Source organism: Prosopis cineraria, unplaced genomic scaffold, assembly GCF_029017545.1.
Source record: "Prosopis cineraria cultivar Desert tree isolate PC_DT_omini unplaced genomic scaffold, ASM2901754v1 PC999, whole genome shotgun sequence".
Taxonomy (NCBI): domain Eukaryota; kingdom Viridiplantae; phylum Streptophyta; class Magnoliopsida; order Fabales; family Fabaceae; genus Prosopis; species Prosopis cineraria.
In genome coordinates this window covers 14811-32801 of record NW_026556324.1, presented here as the reverse complement: position 1 = coordinate 32801, position 17991 = coordinate 14811, and the positions used below count along the sequence as shown (strand labels likewise).

The 17991-nt window shown below is 35.1% G+C and overlaps 4 protein-coding genes across 10 annotated transcripts; 1 reads left to right on the top strand and 3 right to left on the bottom strand.

Moving 5' to 3' along the window:
- Nucleotides 1–517: 517 nt before the first annotated feature.
- Nucleotides 518–2623, bottom strand: LOC129299011 (F-box protein At4g22390-like). Of its 3 annotated transcripts, none has more exons than XM_054937447.1 (2): nucleotides 2506–2623; nucleotides 518–2006 (listed from the first exon to the last, which is right to left on the bottom strand). In XM_054937447.1, exon 2 carries the CDS (start codon nucleotides 1873–1875, stop codon nucleotides 646–648), a length of 1230 nt encoding a protein of 409 aa, XP_054793422.1. In that variant the 5' UTR covers nucleotides 1876–2006; nucleotides 2506–2623; the 3' UTR covers nucleotides 518–645. The 3 variants fall into 3 exon arrangements, with proteins under 3 accessions (XP_054793422.1, XP_054793423.1, XP_054793424.1); XM_054937448.1 differs by having other exon boundaries at nucleotides 518–1984; nucleotides 2506–2618; XM_054937449.1 differs by having other exon boundaries at nucleotides 518–1981; nucleotides 2506–2598.
- A 3199-nt stretch (nucleotides 2624–5822) lies between these two features.
- LOC129299016 (fasciclin-like arabinogalactan protein 2) lies at nucleotides 5823–7190 on the top strand. Its single transcript, XM_054937459.1, has one exon. The coding sequence runs from the start codon at nucleotides 5849–5851 to the stop codon at nucleotides 7067–7069; it is 1221 nt and encodes a 406-aa protein (XP_054793434.1). The 5' UTR covers nucleotides 5823–5848; the 3' UTR covers nucleotides 7070–7190.
- A 1052-nt stretch (nucleotides 7191–8242) lies between these two features.
- Nucleotides 8243–13842, bottom strand: LOC129299013 (glucose-6-phosphate 1-dehydrogenase 2, chloroplastic-like). 5 transcript variants are annotated; one of them, XM_054937451.1, is made up of 11 exons: nucleotides 13508–13842; nucleotides 13126–13436; nucleotides 11499–11654; nucleotides 11309–11403; nucleotides 11114–11228; nucleotides 10436–10641; nucleotides 10209–10358; nucleotides 9981–10101; nucleotides 9670–9899; nucleotides 9383–9583; nucleotides 8243–8690 (listed from the first exon to the last, which is right to left on the bottom strand). In XM_054937451.1, the coding sequence occupies exons 2-11, from the start codon at nucleotides 13429–13431 to the stop codon at nucleotides 8441–8443; spliced, it is 1830 nt and encodes a 609-aa protein (XP_054793426.1). In that variant the 5' UTR covers nucleotides 13432–13436; nucleotides 13508–13842; the 3' UTR covers nucleotides 8243–8440. The 5 variants fall into 5 exon arrangements, with proteins under 5 accessions (XP_054793426.1, XP_054793427.1, XP_054793425.1 ...); XM_054937452.1 differs by having other exon boundaries at nucleotides 11499–11689; nucleotides 13508–13841; XM_054937450.1 differs by having other exon boundaries at nucleotides 13126–13842.
- An 879-nt stretch (nucleotides 13843–14721) lies between these two features.
- On the bottom strand, nucleotides 14722–16704 carry LOC129299014 (nitrile-specifier protein 5-like). The gene is made up of 2 exons (XM_054937457.1): nucleotides 16612–16704; nucleotides 14722–15877 (listed from the first exon to the last, which is right to left on the bottom strand). The coding sequence occupies exons 1-2, from the start codon at nucleotides 16639–16641 to the stop codon at nucleotides 14933–14935; spliced, it is 975 nt and encodes a 324-aa protein (XP_054793432.1). The 5' UTR covers nucleotides 16642–16704; the 3' UTR covers nucleotides 14722–14932.
- Nucleotides 16705–17991: the final 1287 nt, after the last annotated feature.

Sequence of the window (17991 nt, the reverse complement as noted above, 5' to 3'; positions counted from 1 at the left end):
ATCCATTGTTTGATGACTCATTCCTATTCCATATACTTTGTTGATCCTTATTCATTCACTAGATCTGAATTACACGATATAAATGTGTTCACATGGATCAATCATTACATAAATAATTAAAATATACTCGAAACTTTCGTTTAAAAATATAAAGTATTTTTAATTGAATCTTATCCTCCAATAAAATAATTATCTACTTTTAACTAATCATATCTTTTTATATTTATTCATATTAAACATCCTATAATAGATATAAAGTCATTATTAATAAGGATACTTTTGAGAAAAAAACAATGATTATACCTCGAAAGATTAAAAATATTTTACATTTTTTAATATTCAACCTCTTAAAAAATGCATTATATTTTTAAATGTATGTAGTGTGTATAGATATATAAATAATTAAAATATATGTACGGATATATAGGGATTAACAAACGGCACAAACATTAAGAAGTCATAGGAAGCAAAAGATTAATTTCCTCATATGTTTGGTAATCACATCAAGGAAAAACATTCTTTCTTTTACCTGTATTCCACGATATGGCTACGAACAAAAAACGCACACTACTAAAAGAAGTAACACCTCAAAGGGAATGGTTTGTCTCTTTTGGCCTCCCCTAAAACAAGGGAAAAATTACTTGATCATGATGAATGGCCACGAAGCAAAAGGGCATCAAACCAAGTGAGGAAACTCTTCACTCCTAATGATCGTAACTTTCCATCGGCTCTTGGTAGTGGAACTAGGCTTTCCGTGAACACTGCAGCCTGAAAGGACTCCTTACGATCAGCTTCACTGTATAGTCCACGTTTGATTTCTCCTGTTTTGAGATTATAAAACAACATCCCATCTCTATCTTCCACAAGAAACAGGTCCCTTTCTTTCAACAATCCCATTGGCTGCTTTGCTCCTAAAATGGGTCCAATACTGTAGCGCTTGATCCAAGTCCCTCCGTCCTTATAATCTTCCATAACCCACAGATTAAACTTCTTCTCAGTAAACCCCCAGTAGGGATATGCAATCACAGCAAGAGATTCTCCAAACTTAGCAACTGTTGCAGTTACACGTCCAAATATAGACTCGAGACCAAATTCAGATCTAGCAGTCACATCCTGTGGCACCCTGATGACTCGGAAAGTTTCGCTCGTCATGTTAAATGCAACAACTACAGAACCAACATCATCATCAGCCCACCAGTGATATTCTCCGAGAACAAAAGCGTCTATCCGAGAATTATGCCAAATATATACAGAAGGTGACACACGGCACTCAACAGTCTTCCAACTGTCAACGCTTAGAGAGTATACTTCAACATGCCAAGGTAATGCTTTACCTGTTTCTTCATCGTATGTACACATGATGGAGACCACCTTGTAATCATTAGTTTCTGGATCGAATCCAAACCCATGAAAGCGATCCACAGTTGAAGATACGTATGGGTCGGGGGCATGTGGAAGGGTTCTAAGCGCTCTCATGGATGGGTTGATAAGCTGAAAGGGAGAGCAACTGAGGCAGTATAAACCATTGCAAGGACCCAAAATATCTATACATGTAAATCGATCATGGTTAAAATCTAAATCGAACTCATCGAGAGTCATATTTTCGGTCTCAGGGTTGAAAGAGAGGAGATAGATGTGAGAGAAGAGAGGTTCGTCAAAATTAGAATGAAAATAAGCACTGATACGGCGAACAAGGAGATGAATGGGCTGTGTCAGGTTATTGAAGGTGCGATGGTGTTGGGAGATGAAGTCTGGGCTTTTGACAAACTGGTTCCAGTCTTTACAAACGCATGAAAGTCGAATTAAATCTATAACTTGCAGCAGTGAAAAGATTTCAGGAAACAAATGTTCCAAACAATCTATGTGCCGCGCCATTATCAACGAGGGCGTCTTGATGTTGATCAAGTTGTCTTCTAAGACAGAACCAATCCAAGTTTGATTCCCAGTCTGAGCTCAAATTAACCAAAGGCGAATGGCATAGCTACTGCAGCAGGTACACATAGGACCTTAAAACTGAGTTAATTATTATGCCGGTGTTCAAAAAAGAAAGAAGGAAAGAAGGAGAACGAAGCAAAACAGAAAGCACCGAACAAGCATGAAAGAGTATATAGAATTCCACCAGTCAAGCTCATCGCCCCCAACAGAGTAAAAATGTATAGCTAACTAAAATACATAGCAAAAATTATGGCAACTTCATGACAACCAAGAAATACTTTATCTATTATCTATTGTTAAAATGGAGATAAACAATCCCCAGTGCCTCTTGCAGATGCAAGAAAGCAATAAAGAGTCAAAATATTGATGCGAAAGGCATTACGAGTTCACAAGAAACAAAATAGCAGGAAGAAAGACTTATATTATTCAAAGGCTAGAGAATGCTGCCTGCAGAAGCCATTGATGACAATCAAATGAAGCCTATGATATAACAAAATTCAAATGCGGATTTTCATTCAACACTAAGACATCGCAAAGATTCGCTCTGGACAATGAGATGAAGTAGAATACCTGTATCACCGATGGATCAAGAAGTGGGACGGAGGCAAACTAGAGTGGGAATTCCGCTTCAGAGCCAAGATGAGAAGAGAATGCTGTAATGTGAGTGACTGACTCTGTGCCGTTGAAAGGAAGGGGATGGGACGTGCATGCGGTTACTTCTTGGTTCTTGAAATATTGGGCCTACAATATGATCTTTTCGGCCCAAATGTTGGACATACTTGGTTGCTTGTTCAGCAAATTTTTTTTTTGTGATTGGCCCAAGGAGATATCAAGCAAGCAAGAAGGCCCAACCCATTAACGTTTCACCACCATTGAATAGGGTGCAGGTTGCTTATTAATTTCGGTATTAATGATGTATTGTTCGAATTTAGAATAATGATAATCATTTAATATTATTTCTTAATATAAAATTCATTAAAAATACATATATATGACCAAGTTTAAAAGATAATTTTATCAAGCAGTAGCAGTATAATTTTATAATGTTAAAAAATAATTTTATCAACTATAATTTCATTATTAATAATATGTTAATATAATAATATCATTTAATATTTATAAGGCCTCTCTATTTATGACTTGAATTGAGATTAATGGTTGTTCTTATGAAAAAAGATACTCGTTTTATTAAAAAATATAAGATATTTTTAAACGAATCTCACTCCTAATAAAGTAGTTACCTACTTTCAAACTAACTCTATCTTTTCATATTTATTTTTATTAAACACCTTACAATAAATATAAAAGTCATTTATTAATAAGGTACTTTCAAAAAAAAGGCAATGATTACACCTCGAAAGATTAAAAATATCTTATATTTTTTAACATCTAACTTTTCAAAAAATATTTTATATTTTTGAACGGAAGGAGTAATTTGTATGTAGGGTCAAATAAAAAGAAATATTCCATCCATCTAATTTATAAGTTTCTTTTAACATGTTTCATCATAATTGTGGAAAAACTTAAAGTTTATTAACTTGTATAAAAATTAAATAAGTTTTTAATTCTAACCCTATTAAATATATATAGTTTAATAATATACTTTTTCTTATCAACATTTAATAGAAGATAAAGAAAAAAATATGTGATAAAAATTCTCTATTTATAAATAATAACCGATGGAGTATTTTTGTTTTGAGTACATATCTCATTTGAATTTAGTACAACACTTATTAGTAACAAAAAAAGGATTAGGTTTAAAAGATAAAGAAAGAAGCTCAGTTGGGTAGATGTTAGCTTCCTTGTTGGGAAGTGAATGCACAATCAGCAGGCGCATGTTAGTTTCCTTGTTGGTATTTTCCAAACAATATAATCATAACTTTATTAAATCTTCTCTTTTCGGCTGAACTCAATTTCCAACTTTGGCCACTTTTCCTAAAACCCATGACAACGAAAAGAATCAACTTAGAACTGACCTTTCTTTTCGGAGACATTACATCTAAGAATTTTAACATTAAATAATTAAAAACTATGCTAAATATTTTAAAAGTTATACTCCTTCTGTTTAAAAATATAAAATATTTTTAATCTTTTGATATATAATTATTATCTTATTTTTAAAAGTGATCCTATTGATAATAATTTTATATTTATTGTAAGGTGTTTAACATGAATAAATATAAAAAGATAGAGTTAGTTGGAAAGTAAGTAACTACTTTATTAAAAGATGAAATTTAATTAAAAATGCCTTATATTTTTTAACGGAGGGAGTAATTATTTTTTTTAGTGAAAATATATCCATACTCACAAAGAGATTACAAGTTAGGTACCTCTTTTAAACATTCTCCTTCCATCATCCACCATATTAACATAATAAAGTAGGGGTTGATCAAAAGTTATAACATACTCAAAACCATTCTAAGCCTGTGTGTCCAACTTGTGGCCACATGTTAACTTTCTTGTACGTAAAATTCAAACAAATGCTCCATTCCTTATACTAAAACAATGTAGCTTAGTTGATAATGTCTCTAGAAGAATGATAAACAGAATCCTATCTAGTAATTAGATTAATAGCTTCTACATTATCAATAAAGACTTGAACATTGAGAAAATTAAGTCCCGACATAATTAGAGTCCATGAATGACCAGAAAACCACAGCTAAGTTTTGAGAAAAATTATTATTTTAAGCAAATTTAGCAACAACTTCTCTAAAATCTAGTAGTAACTTGCATAACACTAATAACAAGTCATCATAATTTAAAATATTAATACAGCTTTTAGATGTACTTTTTTTTTCCCGGCTTTAGTGCAAGACACACTTGACATATAACTTTTCAGTTTTCACATGATCAAGATTAGTTTGATCTTCACTCTTTGTGTAGGACCAATCTTCCATGCCAGTACTTTATTCCATGTTGGTTTTGATGGCCCTTTCCTATCCTATTATTAGTCTTCATTCATTGTTGAAAATATTAATTTGAATTATTCCTCTATGGCAATATGATAAAACAATCAAGTCAGAGTCATGCTACATCATGCTGTGCCAGTGTTGGTGTGGGGACACCAACACTAAACATTTGTTCCACAAATGAAACAACTGTAGGTGGTATATTATATTCTTACCGAAATTATTGAGGCAATATTTAAATGTTCCCACGAATATTTAGAGTAAAAGATATTATATAAAAACCACAATAATATTTTAAAACATAAAATGGGGGACTAAAAATGTCGGTGGCTGAACTCGAAATTGAAAAAGAAAAAAAATCATAAATAGATCCCAAAATATTAAATAAATGACAATGAAGTTCTTAGTAAATTTTTTTTAGGAAAAGTAATTATATACTTAACTTTAATAAGGTTATTGTTTTCAATTATATTAAGACACCTAAGTATTTTTTTTTATAACAAACTCTTATTGTTAATGTTATTATCACCCTAAAATCCACTTGTTTTCATTTGGTTGGAAAAAAAATAAATTAAATATAAAGCATTAAGTACCCAAATCTAGCCTCTTTTTTAAGATATAAGTTATAAATATCAATTCAGATAATTATAAATAAAATTTTAAATACAATTTGAAAGTTAGATTTGAAACTTAAAGGTATCATTTGCAATTAAAACTCAAAAATTTATAATTATCTGAATTAATATTTTTAATTCATTTTTTTAAACAGATTTTGCTGGGACCAGTTGTCAGTCATTGAATATGTTGGGACCTAATTGTTAGACTCTCAAATTGAAATTCAAATTCTTATAAATTTATCAATTTATAGTATGTAACTGGGTCCATCTCATAGCTCGTGCCAAGCTAGCAATTTTTGTCTGGGCACGACACCCATGTAACCTCAATTATCATCCCACACTTATAAACACATGAATCCCTTCTTCTTCCCTTCACGCCATTACACCATGAAGCTTCTCACTACCACTTCTCTTGCTCTTTCCTTCACCTTCCTCATCCTTCTACTCCTTCCCTCCATTTCTCAAGCACACAACATCACCACCATTCTCGCCAAACACCCTGAATTCTCCACCTTCAACCACTATCTCTCTGCCACCCACCTCGCCGTCGACATCAACCGCCGCCAGACCATCACCGTCCTTGCCCTCGACAATGCCGCCATGTCATCCCTCCTTGAAAAACACCTCTCCATCTACACTCTCAAAAACGTCCTCTCCCTCCATGTTTTGGTCGATTACTTCGGCGCCAAGAAACTCCACCAGATCACTAACGGCACTACTTTAGCTTCCTCCATGTTCCAGGCCACCGGTGCCGCTGCAGGAACTGCTGGTTACGTCAACATCACTAACCTCAAAGGTGGGAAAGTGGGGTTTGGAGCTGACAACACTGACGGCGGCGCTCTTCATTCCTTCTATGTGAAATCTGTGGATGAATTGCCGTACAATATCTCTGTTTTGCAGATAAGCCAAGGTCTCACTTCTGCTGACGCCGAAGCTCCGACAGCAGCGCCGACTCAGGTCAATCTAACCTCAATCATGGCGAAGCAAGGCTGCAAAGCCTTTGCTGATCTGTTGAAGGTTTCCAAGGCGCTTTCTACTTTCGAGGAAAACATTGATGGCGGGTTGACAGTGTTTTGTCCAACCAACAACGTTGTCAATGGTTTCTTGCCAAAGTACAAGAACTTGACAGAGGCTGATAAAGTGGCATTGTTGTTATATCATGGGATTCCTGTGTATGAGTCCTTACAAATGTTGAAATCCAATAATGGGATTGTCAACACTCTGGCTACCGAAGGAGCTAAAAAGTATGATTTCACAGTGCAGAATGATGGAGAGATTGTGAAGTTGGAAACAAAAGTTGTGACAGCAACACTAGTAGGGACATTGATAGACCAGGACCCTTTGGTTGTGTACAAGATTAACAAGGTGTTGTTGCCTAGAGAGCTGTTTAAGGAAACTCTTGCACCTGCAGAATCACCTGAGCCAGCAAAGAAGAAGAAGAAGAAGAAGGGAGATTCATCGGCTGACTCGCCGGACGCTGATGCCCCGGAGGCTGATGTAGAATCAGATAAGGCTGATGACAGTAATAGGGCAAGTGGGTTATGTGGAGGGGCAGTCAAATCCTTCATGGTTTTGTTGAGTTTGGCTATGGGGGTTCTGGTTCTATAATTGCATATTGAAAAGATGATTCTCAGTGTCGGTTTACAGCTATATGGTCATGTGAGAGAATTGATTTAATTTGTGAAGAAAATAAAAACAATGAGACCCACATGATGGGTTGCAGTTTGCAGGTGCTCTGTCTTTTTCTTTTTTAATTTTTAATGGTTTTATATTTGTTTATATATTCGTTTGTAATTTATGGGATTTGTCATTTTTGGTGCGGATGGATGGAATCCAGATTGTACGTGCTAGCAATGCATAGATATATGTACAAGTTTTTTTTTTTTTAAGCAAAAATATGTACAAGTTTACTTTGACAGATATTAGTGGCTTTTTCTCAAAACTATCCATGAGATTCTACATCAGATACTAATATTCACATGATTTCTTATAATATGCTTATATTTAATACAACTACAAGTTGATTGTCTATATCTTGATTAATTTCAAGGACAAGTATAATGGTACAGAAACCCAAAGGAAGAGAGAAACTCTCTCCAAAGAGACTTCGTTATTCTCAGGATTCAAACTAATGATCACAACATAGAGGGAAGGTTCCTATTTATATGTTGCCATGGTTCTTAAACTGAAAACAGGAAAGTAAATGGGGGGTTACAAACAAGTTTTATTGTGCATTATAGAAATGTTGCAATGGACGTACACCCCTTCCGTTTCACTCTTATTCCGTTTCATCTAATCTCAAAGGTTCAAAACTACTTCAGCTTTAATGCTTTGATTCCACTCAATTAGTTATCACCTTTATTTGAAAGATGTTCGCTGTCTTTAATACTTTTCTCTGATTCGGATGAATAGTTTTTACAATAAACTTTAAAGCTTCAACTTATTATGATGAAATCAAATCCATTATGTCACAAAATATCCAAGAGGGGTATGAATCGGAGGAAGATATCGAAGAGGGGAACAACTCTTTTCACTGAATCAATGAATGAGTGAGGCTTCTTCATGAATCTGGTTTTAGATCATAAATCATTGCATGAGATATCAGTGCTGATAGTCACAGACATTGACCCGAATAAGTGCGGCTTGCCCAAATTATCAGCTTTATCTTTTTTCTAGCTTCTTAATTTATTCTTCTATTTTATTTTATGTTTAAAAAAAAAAAAAGCCATTACCTAACCTGTTACATATGCAACATGAATCTCAATCCCACAACCGTTGTGAAGGGATGAACAAATAAATTCTTCCAACTCTAGTTTCATTGACAGAGCCATGTACTATCACATCTTAATCGAACACTTGCACACAATCAAAGCTCAAAGACTAGAGATTCATCATGAGAAAGCCTAGAATACGAATCATACCAGAATGAAAAGGGAATTACTTCTTGTGGATTCATGAACAAGTCTACAAACTACCAGATTAACCTTCATAACCAAAATCTCCCCAACAGATGTTGTGCTTTGCAGCAAGATAGTAGACACCAGCTGGCCCTTTACCGCCATATGTGTATAGCTCTGGCACAACTTTCTGCTTTTCCAGTTCAGTCAATAAAGGTGAGATCACTGCCCAAGCAGCATCAAGCTCATCACTTCTAATGAACAATCGCTGCTCTCCTTCTATGGCATCTAAAAGCAGTCTCTCATATGCATCTGGAATCTCTTTTGAGTGCCTTAACACACCAAATAGAATGATCAGCAGATTCCCAAATGAAACGATTTAAACATATTCAGAGAGAAGCCTCTACTCTAATAAGCTGAAAACAAGCAAAAATAAGAAAAATACACTACAAATGGGATTGAAAATAGAAAATACTATTGCTGAATAACAAAGTTAGATTACGAGGGAAATAATGATTCAGACCAATCCCACCTCCCTCATACCAAGCACTGAAACTACAATCAAATAACAGTTAAAGAGTACATGGAACATTACAAAGTACACCCCCACAAAACAGAAGCACAAACATAAGACACTGGACTTTCAAGAGGCCAGTACTCACCGAAACACACTCCACTCTCCAAAAGATTGAACTTCCCTCCCTCTGGCTGAATTGGAGAATTTAAAATCCAAGAAGTTACAAAATCACTACCGCTACCCTTAGCTGCACCTAATCCCTACTCCTATATTACTTCTTTTCCATTATGGCCAGGACCCATGGTATAATCTTTTGACCCAGCAGATTTTGTTTTGCCCCCTCTATCTTTTTCTTCTTAATTTGCTCCTATAGGCCTTAGCCAATGATCAGCTCTACCATATTCCCTGAAAGAGAGTCTTATATGGCTTTGACCATGATGTTATATGGTGTAATGGAGAACAGATTATATTGCAATTCATCCGTGATAGTAATGTTCATACTTTTACCTGGAATTGTAAAGCAAGTGAAGATCACTGCATTCAAATCTCATTCCAAGACCAGGAACCTTGTTGTTGATCTTCAGATAAATAGAATGATCAGGTTTATCTCGAAGAACAAGCTCATTTGTTGTTTTATTTAAGTCAGCTCCAAATCTTTGATTGTATAGGTTGCCTGGGACATGTCTAAATTGCACTCGGATTTCTGCTCTAATATTCCAGCAAAGTACATTTAGCAAGTCTGTCAATTGTTTCAGCAGCTTAAAGGAACTGATCTAATAAGTGAATCCACTCACCGATTTGAATGAAGACCTTTACCAGCTACCAATAGAATGGGAACACCTTCCCATCGTGCATTGTTGATGAAAAGTGTTGCAGCTGCGAAGGTGGGAGCGAGATTGCCATTTAAGACAGTTAGCTCATCATTATAAACAGGATATCGTGAACCACCATTGCCACTAATCCTATATTGACCAACTACCACATCTTCAAGCTTGATGGGTCTCATGGAGCGCAAAGCCTTCACCTGATTTAATGTCATGCCCATGAAAATAGTCAATGGAAATAATCATCAAGCTTTACATCTTTAATATTGGAACAATCAAACCTTTTCATTTCTAATGTCTTCAGAACCTAAGGTGAGGGGTGTCTCCATTGCAAATAGTGCAATGGTTTGCAGGAGATGACTCTGCATTATGTTACGGATGATGCCGTAGTTGTCAATACTTCTGTAGGAAAGCAAAACAAGTGTTCTTAGTGAATACACAAGTCCACCAGAATGAATTTTGAGAGTGGATGAAATTGCTTCTTTACTTTACTTACTATATATACTGACCTGCTTCGTCCCTCCACGCCGAAATCTTCACAAAAAACTACCTGAATATTGCGGATGTAGTTCCTGGACCATAAAGGCTCAAAAACCAGATTTGAGAAGCGAAGTACCAAGAGATTTTCCACTAACTCCTCAGCAAGGTGGTGGTCAATCCTGAAGAGACAATTTGAAGGCTTACCTCATGTATGCAGTAATGCTGCCCTGCTGAATTGAACTACAGAAGAGCATACCTGAATATTTGGTCCTCTGTTAGGTATTGTTTCAAAGCTATGGTCTGATTTTTCGATGAGTCTGTATCATGACCAAATGGCTTCTCAAGTATGAGCCTAGTCCACCCATATTTGGAAGAAGCACAATGTTTGGTGCATCTTGCAACATCCACGCATAGGTTTGATGGTATTGCTAAGTAGAATAATCTATTGGAGATTCTTCCATCCTGAATTTATCCTTTAAAGAATTAAGCAAATAAACATTGATCTATGAATTAATATCCAAATTGCAAATGCTATGCCATGCATGTTGCACACCATTATAATGAATGCTCATTCAATGAAATAAACATAGGTTTATTACTTGTTGAACTTAATTTGGTTAATATGCCTACGTTGTGAATTTTCATTACAATTTTGTTGCTGCATTGTTGTATATAACGTCATACTCTGCATGCCCAATTGCTTAAATTTGAACTAATTGATTACAATAATATGCACAATTGCTCAACATAAACCAAGTTTCTTAGGAAAAGAGAAACGTTTAAAAAATTCTATTTGAGCTTGAGTGATTAAATGTACATTAAAGCTCCACAAAATATCAAAACAATTCACACAACAGTTTGAAGTCCACGTGCTTGCGATGAAATATAAAAGCAGAAGGAAGGAGACTAAAATGTCTTAGCATAGCAATAATACCTCTCTTTCTTCCAGCTTCTTGTTCAATTCCATAAAATGCTCCTCAGAACCATACTGACCTGAATGATAGAAACAACATTTTAGGAACTCAGCCATCTTGCCATCACAGTTGTCCCTGCAATTCTGAAAAGATTTTATTAAGAATTGCAACAGAATCAAATGAAATACATCACAAAGAAAGTGGCTGAAAAGGACCTCTCAGCAACTCTGCAGGTAAGATTTTTACTAATTAGATTTCTTAGTTCATGGTCAGTCATTGGAGTACGTGCATAGCCTGATATCGTGAAATGCTGCAAAACCAAAAGTTAATCAGCAGCAGTCACTAAATGGCAATTGGCAAACAACTATAAGTTGAGTTAAGAAGATAACATAAAAGGAATGCTACCTGAGGCAAACAGCCTTCATAAAAGAGTGCAAACAGAGCAGGGAAGATCTTCTCCTTTGCGAGGGTTCCTGTAGCCCCCACAACAACAATGGTTAGTGTGGAATTCGCCCTGTCTATTTTCAATATATTGCACCGTCCCTCGGCTGGAGTCATCCGCTGTTCTGTGTCAAGAATATTTGTAACTGATCTGCCTACAAGACACTATAACTTTGAGTTCTTCAATGTGAGAATGAAAAGCATAAGAAACTCTATTTTGGTTTTTCAACGATTCTCATGATGGTCATTAAAAGACTTATTTTCATTCATTTTCAATGTAAGACAAAAGCAATTGGAAACAAGTCAGGAGGTGGTCTTAATCATTAATGCTCTTTGGCATGGTCTACCACTATCTAATCCACAACATATTTTACATTATATACCTTGGATTCACATGCAATAGAACATAATGGTTCATTGGCATGACTGTTAAAAAAGACAAATGGAACAGGAATTGTTTGTTCAATCTATGAGAAATGATACAGGATGGGTTATTGAGGTTCTAGATTTCCAAAAATGTAAGAGGCGCAGGAAATTGTCATCTCATGACAGAGCTGATTTTATTGGTGAAAATCTGATTGATAAATGCAGTTTGTTAGATTTACAAGGAGGGAGCTGCCACAGATTGTTGTCGGAATTGAGATCGACACTACTCTGGGTTCATCAGGAAGGAATAATTCTCATGCCACATCTTCTTGATATTCAAATAATTTTACCAAGAAAGAGTCTGGTTAAAATGTTATCAAATGTTTACCTCCCCCCAGGCTTTTATGTCCATCGGTGTATGACATTCAGGCCATTACTGGTAGATTTAGGCCCTTTCCTGTTTTTTAACTTCAGTAGGCTAATTTTTTAGGATTAGTTATTTTTTGTTGTGTAAAGCTTTTATTTAAAAAAAAAAAAAAAAAAAAAACTAGTTCCTCCAACGGTGATTGACACCGTGACATTGCCAGTGCAAGTAATGGAATGTCATGTTTTCTATGATATGGCATCCTTGAATACCAAAAAACCTCAACAACAGAAATGTTTGGACCGAATTTAAATCCCAGGAATCAAAATGAGAAACTGATCCTTCACCAAAACATAGTGTAGTCATAAAAATGAAGTACCTGTATCACAAAAGTCTTAAGTAATTTATTAGACCAACACTCGAATCTAACTAGGAACCTTGGTTTTTTTTTTTTTTTTGGGGGGGGGGGGGCGGATTACATAACACAGCTAGTGGCTTAACATAGAACATTTAAGTGTGAAAAACTTTCATTAGAAGCAAAGGGATCAAAGTAGCAAGGTCGTTTGCATCACCGAGGGTGAACATTTGTTGGAAGAGGACAACTGCTTTTCTCTTTCAATTCAATATTCAATATCTGACACTGAAACAAATCAAACATCAACCTGAACCAGATATATGCTCACTTAGTAGCTAATTAGAACGATAATAGCATCCATATTTCGCTTTTAACTATAATGCACGGAATCCTATTTTGTTCAAAACAAACCAGAGCTGTTCCATAAATGAAGTCTCATAAAAACATTCTCTCGAACACGTGGTTCACATAGAATTATATTAATTGTTAGGATCGCAAGAACCCACCATTCTGCGAATGAACCCCAGCCGAAGGATGAATACAAGCTTTGATCTCAAGACGCCTGTTTGAACGTGTTCCGAAATTGCTCTCGCGAACCCAAGTACCGAAGAAGCTTCTTCGGGAAGAAGAAGGAGAAAACCCATAAGTAAAGGGTAGAGGCATGCAGTTTCGCAGCGAGAAAACGCCCATTGGATCTTTTGGCAGAAGATATAAGTTGCTTCAGTATTACAAGTCTCCGAGAAGTTAAGAAGTAGCTGAGCTATCAGACGCGGGTTAAATGAATTAAGCATTGTCATCATTTTCTCTGACATTGATCCTGGAAAACACTTAACTTTCAAGTGGAATGGCAAATCAGGTGCCAAACTAACTCAATTCGGTTCAGTTTACCATATCGTTGAAACTTTGACTTTCAGGTGATGTCAAGATTCAAACGCCAACATCAGTGTACGAAAGAGGTTGAGAGTCCCTCCTGAGAAAACGAGTTAAAGCTCTTCGTTTCGCCCAAATTATGGCCGCAATACACCCAATTCGAAGAGATAGCTGTGAGTGGTAAACGAGCATTATATATACGCAAGTATATAACAGAACTTATAAAATATCTAGGACTGAAAAAACCGAGTTGGCCAACTCGAGTAAGCAATTTAACAATCTGATACTTGAGATTGAGAATGAACTTCGAAGAAACGCGCACCGTTCCTAACAATCCTATGAGTAAACGCGCCTTATCGAATCATTTTAACAAGGCATGTTTCCTCACTTTGTCCAAAACATAAAATAATCTTAATTCATTCATGCAAGTGATGTTTCTTCTTCTTCTTTGAGAAAAGCATAGATGCCAGTAATAACTTACTAATTAAAATATATATTTAATTTTTTAATTTTACATAAAATTTTATTTTAATCCTTTAATTTTATATAATGTTTTTAATTCTTTAATCTTAATATTATTAATTTTATCTCAACAAATTTTTACTTTTAACTTTTAAATATTGATAAAACACTCTCAAATATTAATATATTAAGTTTAATTTTTCTAAATAACAATTATTGATACAAAAAATAATCATTTAAGACTAACAATGTTAGGGTTAAAAAATTAAAAAGATACTTTCTAAAATTAAATAAATTAAAACTTTATATAAAATTAAAGAATTAAAAATATGCTTTAACCTAACTTACATTATTTATGATTTGTTGGCAACATACTTTTTTTTTATATATTTTATATTCTATATAACTTATTTTAGCTTTTTAAAATAGTAAAATAAAATAATCATCCAAAACCTTAAAATTTTTACCATCCCCAAGCTGAAAGTTTGATATTTTAGTTTAGGAAGAATACCAACAAATCCTAGTAAAAAAAAAAAAAATTCATGACCCCTTAAACATGAAATTTGAATTTGAATGCAGCGATTGTCTTTCAAAAAATTCCCAACAACACAAAACTAATATTAACAAGGAACTAAAACCTTTTCAAAATCACTTGAGGATTAGAGTTTAGAATTTTAAAGTTGATTCACTTAAATATAATTTACAAAATTTAAATTTAAGCGATTGTCTTTAATGGTGAATGGAAAGAAAATGTGGAACTAGACAAGATCAAACACGAACTTTCAAATCCAAGTCATTCTTGCAACGTCATTTCAACACACAAGCACTGTCCTAAGTGGACTCATGTCACGTTACACACCAAACTTTCCTAGCTAAACATCACATACCATTACACCGCCACCACGATCCTATACGTTACAACAAATTATTCATTCACAACATGACGCAATTTTACAAAGTCGCCAATCATTTACCACGAAACTATGAGAGAGGAGTGAAAAAGAAAATGTCATCAAGACGATCATTACTCGGTGAATTCCCCCCATAAACCAACAACCCCTCTTTGCCATCCCTCTGGCCACTGGCAAAAGCACACCATCCCCGAGGTCCAGGATGATCGCCGGAACCCGGCTTATCATCAAGCCGTTTCCATGCCAATGTCTCTGTGTCCAACGCATAAACCTCACCGGAGAACTTGCCGGCGCCCAGATGACCCAGGTCACTGGGATCTATCTCTCCTCCATATATGAACATGTATTTCCCAATGGCAACACTAGAGAATACACTCCTAGCAGTGGGCTTCTCACCGATTGTTTCCACTTGGGCCCAGCTCTTTTGGGCCAGATCAAAGCAATGCACATCGTCGGCTTCATTGCCAGTAAACCCATAAACGACCCATATTTTTCCTTGGGCCTCTGCAAGCCCAGGCCCACCTCTCCCTTTGCAATTTTCCCCGGGAGAAGGAAATTGCACCCACTTGTTCTCAGCAACGTCAAATGCCCACAGATCATTGAGCCTGCCGGAGACACCACAGCCACCGAAGACATAAACATACAGGTCATCGGCGGTAATTGAGTGGTAACTCCGGTCAGGTGGTCCGACGTCTCCGCTGGAAATTAAGGTCCACTTGTTAGTCTTTGTATCGAAAGAATAGAGCTCATTCAGCTCTTTGTGCTCAGCATCCCTGCCACCAAAGACGAAGATGGTGTCTCCGATTGCAGCCATTGTAACACCGACGCGTGGCGGCGGGATGTCGCCGGAAACGTCAGCCACAGTCCATGTCAGAGATTCAAGATCGAACACGTGGAGCTTGTTATCCACGGGAACACGAGGCGTAAATTCACCCCCAAATGCATAGACCTTCTGCCCTACTATGGCAATAGCGTGTGAACTTCTTGCCCCAGGCCCTGTTCCATTCTGCGCTAGCTGGGGAAAAATAACCAAAAAAAAAAAATCATGCAAATTAATTCTATGTATATTCTTTTTTATTCCCAGATTCTGAAGGCAAGATATCCGAACATTCTTTTCCTCAGGAATTAAGCAGAACAGAGTAAAGTTATAGCTTGATATGGTTGATGATAGAGACTAAAATCAGTATTAGGGAGATAAATTTAACAGTGAAACAATCAAAAGAGGGCTTTGCGTTAAAATCTCTCTCTAATCCTCTACCCTCAGAAACCTAAGCAAGGGGGCAAGTACAAATGAGTCCCAATTTGCCGATTTATCCAAATTTTCTGTCATTTCATGCCTTTTTTTTGTGGAAAAATTAACACACAGATCTTCTACTAGTTATTCCAGGAGTTCAACAGTTTAGTACTAGTTATAGATTTTTTTTTTTTTTAAGAAAATCCTAGATTATGAAATGAAGAGTAACTGTCAGTTGATTGCGTAACAAGAAGGTGCAACAAATCTTAAATTTGCAAGAGGAAGTGTTGCGAATTAGAGAGAGGGTGAGAGTTTGGAGAAACCAAATCAGGAAATCGCGGTAGCGGATGAATATTGAACAAGAAGGTGAGACAGATCTTATCAGTTTTCAGAGAAGCACATAATCGGTTGAGATTTCCAAAAATTATGAACAAATTGAAGGAGGAATGAAAAAGAAACCCGCGAAGAAACAAAAGAAGAGAAGATTAAAGAGAAAGACGAAGAGGGACAGAGACCTTAACCCATTTGCCTTCAACCACAGCCATCTCAGAAGAGCTCTGACGTATGCCCAAAATCCAAATGCAGAGCTCTCTTCACGAGCGTAACTGATTGGTACGTATGCCTTTATATAGAGTTGAGAGTCAATTAAAGGAAAATATGAAATATGATCCGCCCAAATATCATGAGTAATATTGCTCTTACTTAGTGAGTGATTTTTCTTTTCAATATATTTCTTTATATAATTACTGATTATTTATAGGTTGTGTGAGGCTTTTGATTTTTTTTTATTTAATTACTTACATGTTCTTTTTTCTAATTAAACCAACCAGCATGATAATATTAAATGTGAGCATATCTTTCAATGTTATTTAAATCTCAATTTGATATGTTATGCAAATAGTATTTTTCAATAAATTTAATCTTAATTCTTTTAAGTTGCTTTGGATGGATGGATTTAAGTTATGAATTTGAATTGTCAGCAGTTTTATCTCAATAGAAGTTGGCACTCTAGTTTGGATTGTCGCCTGCACTCCAATCCCTACTAACACAAGGGTTCGATCCCAATTGAAGTCCACCATTTGGTCATAGTTGACACCAACAGTGTAGTCCCGATCAACAGTAGTGGTTTGATCCTAATTAATAGTGGCAACTCGATTCTATTAATTTCAGCAATCTGGTCTAATTATCATTAGCAGGCCAATCATACTTTCGTGTATTTAAGTCAAATTATAAAAGAGATTGAGTTAAAATTTAAAATAATAAAAGTTTAAAAAGAATTTTAAATTATAAAAAAATTGAGGTAAACTTAGATTTAGATTTAGGATTTAAAGTCAAATCCATATATTTTAATTATTTAAATAATAAATTTGACTTAAATTTAAATTTAAATTTATATATATTCATACATAGTATCAATGTTTTAATTATGAGTAATTATCACTGTTTCTCATCATTACTTCATAAAGCCATTTCATAGTTCATTTAGATGGTCGAATCTTTCCATATCTTCATGAGACTTTCTTTCACTCATTTTACCAGTTCACTTTTACTTGTTGTGATTCGAAAACTTATTCTCTTCTATTACCATTTTGTTTTTTAGATCAAGCCTATTAATTTTTTGTAATTTGCACCGTCACACTTTTTTAGGAAAAAAAGGTTGTTATTAACTTTTTTCAGTATTTTTGTTAAAAATTAAAGGTTAAATGAATAAATTATCCCTAAATTTTAGATTCATTAACATCATAGTTTCTAAATTCATTTATTATATAAATTATTTACTCAACTTTTGAAAACAAAGCAATATGCTCTTTTTGTTAATAAAAATTAATCTTAACCATTAATTGATCATAAAATGATAGAGAATGACATGAAAAATTATAAAAAATAACTAAAAA